The sequence below is a fragment of the Nicotiana sylvestris genome, chromosome 12 (genome assembly GCF_000393655.2).
Source record: "Nicotiana sylvestris chromosome 12, ASM39365v2, whole genome shotgun sequence".
Lineage (NCBI taxonomy): Eukaryota > Viridiplantae > Streptophyta > Magnoliopsida > Solanales > Solanaceae > Nicotiana > Nicotiana sylvestris.
The window spans coordinates 126,943,035-126,947,855 of NC_091068.1; the positions used below are offsets into that span (position 1 = coordinate 126,943,035).

Genomic DNA, 4,821 nt, shown 5'->3' on the forward strand with positions numbered 1-4,821 from the left:
GTAATAACGCGTCCCTCCTATATCAATACACAACCCAAACCGACATGTGAAGCATCACAGTACATAGTATACATCCCTGAACTAGAAGGCAACACTAAAACTGATGCTTAAAACAAGGCAGTCTTGAGCTTCTGAAAGCTCGCCTCACAATCATCGGACCATCGGAACAAAGCACCCTTCAGGGTCAATCTAGTCAAAGGTATTGCAATGGATGAGAAGCCCTCCACAAACTGACGATAATAACCTATTAACCCTAAGAAGCTTCTAATCTCAATTGTCGTAGTAGGACGAGGCCAGCTCTGAACTACCTCAATATTCTTGGAATCTACCTTAATACCCTCGCCTGATACAACATGCCCCAAGAATGCCACAAAATCTAACCAAAAATCACACTTGGAGAATTTAGCATATAGCTTATGTTCCCGCAAGGTTTGAAGCACCACTCTCAAATGTTGCTTGTGCTCCTCCATGCTACGCGAGTATATCAAAATGTCATCAGTGAAGACAATTACAAATGAGTCAATATATTGCCTGAACACTCGATTCATCAAATCCATAAATATCGCTGGGGCATTAGTCAAATCGAAGGACATCACTAGAAACTCATAATGGCCATATCTAGTCTGGAAAGCCGTCTTCGGAACACCCGAATCCCGAATCTTTAACTGATGTTACCCCGATCTCAAGTCAATCTTAGAGAACACCCTGGCACCCTACAGCTGGTCAAACAAATCATCAATATATGGCAACGGGTACTTGTTCTTAATGGTAACTTTGTTCAATTGGTGGTAATTAATACACATCCGTATAGTCCCATATTTCTTCTTCACAAATAACACTGGTGCACCCAAGGCGATACACTCAGTCTGACAAAACCCTTTTCTAGCAACTCGTCAAGTTGTTCCTTCAACTCCTTCAACTCGTTCGGAGCTATGCGATATGGTGGAATAGAGATAGGCTGGGTACCTGGAGCCAAATCAATACAGAAATTGATATCACGATCCAGTGGCATGCCTAGAAGACAAGAAGGAAACACATTAGAGAACTCACGGACCACGGGCACTGAGTCAATCGCTGGAGTCTCTGTAATAGTATCCCAAACATAAGCTAGATAATCCAAATAGCCCTTCTCAACCATGTGTCGAGCCTTCATAAAAGAGATAATCCGACTAGGTGCACTGACAAACGAACCCTTCCACTCCAATCTAGGCAACTCTGGCATCACCAAGGTAACAGTCTTCGCATGGAAATCAAGGATGGTATGATATGGAGACAACCAGTCCATGCCCAGGCTAACCTCAAAGTCGGTCATATCAAGCAATAGAAGATCCGCTCTAGTCTCATAACCACGGAATGTAACAATATAGGACCGATAGATCTGATCCACAATAACAGAATCGCCCACCGGCATGGACACATATATAGGAGTACCCAAGGACTCGCGAGAAACACCCAGGAAATGAGCACACAGAGATGAGACATATGAATATGTAGACCCTGGATCAAATAGCACTGAAGCATCCCTACCGCAGACAGAAATAATATTTGCGATCATGGCATCTGAGGCCACTGCAACAGGTCTGCCTGGAAAAGCATAGAACCTAGCTGGAGTGCCATCTGGCTGGCCTCCACCTGACTGGCCTCCATCTCTAGGACGACCCCTACCCACCTGCCCTCCACCTATGGGCGGTCGGACGGCTGGTGGGGCAAATGGTGTTGTAATCATAGGCTACTAACCCTGCTGCACTACCTTGCCCCGAGTCTTGGGGCAGAACCTCCGTACATGATTGAGATCCCCGCACTCAAAACAAACTCTCGATACGGTGGACTGCTGACCTAAAGTCTGACGTTAATGGCTTGAATACAAAATGGAGGAACCCTGAATAGCTGGTGGATGGTAGGAACTCTATGGCATGCGCTGAAATAAGGTCACACCGGAGCACCCCGAGGAGGTGGCAGTGCTAGATAGGTGGGCCTACTAGACTGACCCCTCACAAACTGACCTCTGCCCTAGTTGGGGCACCTATGAACTCTCCAGAATATCGAAACCTCTTATCCTTCATCACCTGATCTTGGCTCTACTGACGAACACCCTCGATCCTCTAAGTTATCTCTACAACTAGCTTGTACAAAGCCCCCATCTCAATCTCTTGGTCCATAGTGGCCTGAATACTAGTGTGCAAGCCTGCAACAAACCTCTGCACTCTCTCTACATTGATAGGAAGTATCATGAGTGTATGGCAAGAAAACTCAAAGAATCGTGCCTGATAGTCGGTCACCGACATCTGGCCCTGCTAGAGCTGCTCGAATTGATACCCCAACTTTTCCCTCTGAGAGGGCGGGATAGACCTATCCAGAAAAATACGAGTGAATTGGTCCCAAGTCATGGGAGGATAATCTATTGGCCTGCCGAGGAGATATGACTGCCACTACCTACGGTACTTGCCCTCCAGCTTGAAAGTAGTAAAATCCACCCCGTGGGACTCAAATATCCTCATATTGTGCAGTCTGTCCCTGCACTGATCAATGAAGTCCTAGGGGTCCTCATGTCGCTCACCTCAAAAGTTAGAAAGATAAATCCTGGTCCATCTGTCCAATAACTTCTGCGGATCACCAACCACAACTGGTCGGGCCTCAGGTATATCTGCTGCAACTGGTTAAGCTCTACCTACGGGTAGTGCACCACAGACTGATAAACGACAGCTACATGCCCTGGAGCCTGAGCTGTAGGGGTCTGTGCTCCCTCTCTCCCTGAGATGTGGTTGTGTCCGTTGGAAATAAACCATCTTGAGTCATAGTATCCATGAACTAGAACATATGGCCCATGACCTCCTGGAATCCCGGTACAGACATGAAATCTACCGAGGTTGGCTCTGCTGCAGGCGCCTCACCCTGCTCCTCAATAATAGGGTCCTCTACTAGATCCGTTGGTGGCATAGCTGGAGCAACTCTGGGATGTCCTCGTCCTCTACCATGGGCTGGAGCCCTCCCTCATCCTCTACCTCGGCATTTGGCAATAGGGGGAGCAGCTCCTCTATGGTCTGGAACATCCACGCGTTCTCACCATCTGTGAGAGAAGAAGAGAAAGATACTTAATACCACATCAATTGCACGATAGGAGATGAAGACAGAGTAGTTTCCTAACACCCTATATCTTCTCGAAGATAAGTACGGACGTCTCTGCACTAATCCGCAAGACTCTATTAGGCTTGCTCATAACTTGTGAGACCTACGTGAACCTAGTGCTCTGATACAATATGTCACGATCCAATTTCTCCTATGAGCCGTGATCGCGCCCAACATTATCGCTAGGTAAGCCAACAGTGAATTAAACATGAGATTTCCCTTTCTAATAAATTTCTAATTAGTTTAAATTCCATTTATTAAGAAAATGTGAAATAGAAAAATGTAATAAGAAAAACGAAGACTAATAAGGAAACAAATGCAGTGAAATAATTACTCCAAAATCATAAAGCCTATTAGTGAGTGTGCCAAGACCTGGTCTCACAAGTGTATGAGCAACTAGTAGAATATACAAAACTATATCTGCAGTCTGAATAAAATAGACAGGATATAAATACAAAAGAGAGACTCTAGAGGCTGCAGAACGGCTTAGGAAGTAGCTCACCACTAGGCATCGGGATATCGGGGATGCACGCCAGTATGACTGCTAGATGCACCAGCCTCAGATCCTGCATGATTAGTGCAGAAGTGTAGCGTGAGCACATAAATAACATCTACCCAGTAAGTATCTAGTCTAACCTCGAAGAAGTAGTGACGAGGGGTCGATATCGACACTTACTATGGGCTAACAATAAAATACAGGAATTCTATATAAACATGAGAGATGTAAATAATAATAATAATTCAATAACAAGCAATGAATAAGTAATCATTTCACAAATAGTATATTCCAAGTCATGTTCTATCATTAATAATTGTAACCTCATGAGCCACAAACTAATATCAAGTATAATTAGGCTTCGAATATTATTAAGCACGATTTATGTCGAGGTTATACTATGTTCGGATGGGTTCCGAGGGTCTCGGATGAGTTTCGGATAAGTTTGGGTTGTTTGTGCTCGTTTTTTTATGTTTCGGCGTCATTGCTTTATGTATAAATGGTACTACATTAAGCAAATGAGCTCCAATTTCTGTTTTGATTGAAGCATTAGATCTGTATCATAATTTTGAAACCATAGCAACTGGAATCATCAAGTTTCGATATCGTATGAGGAATTTATGGTCATTTTGCTAAGAATTGGGTTGTCATATTGTTTTTTAAATTAATTATGAAATTGCCATTGAATTCGTATTTAAAAATCTGCACTATTTTCAAATATTGAAACCAACATATCTCATTCAATATAAGGTCAAATGGAGTGATTCAAGAGCCTAACTTGACTGGAATTTTACAAGGAATCTATTGAAGAAATTAAAAATGAGTTTCAAAATTGTTTGGCACAAAAAACAAGGTTAAATCGCGGATTTTGTTCATTTAACATATTTTGAGTTGGGGAGCTCGGATTTGGGCGATTTTGGGTGATTGGGGTAAGTATTCTATACTCGGTTGTGATTACATTTCATGAATCTCTCTTCATTTTTTGCATTTGATTGATGATTTCAAGAGAGAAATTGGGGGTTTTGTCTAAAATTTCATAGAGTGAATTTTTGGGTTTCGGATATCGATTTGGAGTTGGATTTGAATGAAACTTATATGGTTGAACTCATAATTAAATGGGTTGTAGGATTTTGTGAGCTTTGTCGGGTCCGATGTGCGGGCTCAGGTTTGAATTTTTGGTTGATTTTGGGCTTTTGATT

At 43.0% G+C, this 4,821-nt stretch overlaps 1 protein-coding gene across 1 annotated transcript; it reads right to left on the minus strand.

Annotated features, from left to right (window-relative positions):
- Window positions 1-826: 826 nt before the first annotated feature.
- On the minus strand, window positions 827-1,726 carry LOC138883694 (uncharacterized). Its single transcript, XM_070164396.1, has one exon. It carries the CDS (start codon window positions 1,724-1,726, stop codon window positions 827-829), a length of 900 nt encoding a protein of 299 aa, XP_070020497.1.
- Window positions 1,727-4,821: the final 3,095 nt, after the last annotated feature.

Bases quoted from the DNA above. Each gene is read 5' to 3' on its own strand.
- LOC138883694 (XM_070164396.1), bottom strand. From the start codon at position 1,726: ATGATTACAACACCATTTGCCCCACCAGCCGTCCGACCGCCCATAGGT.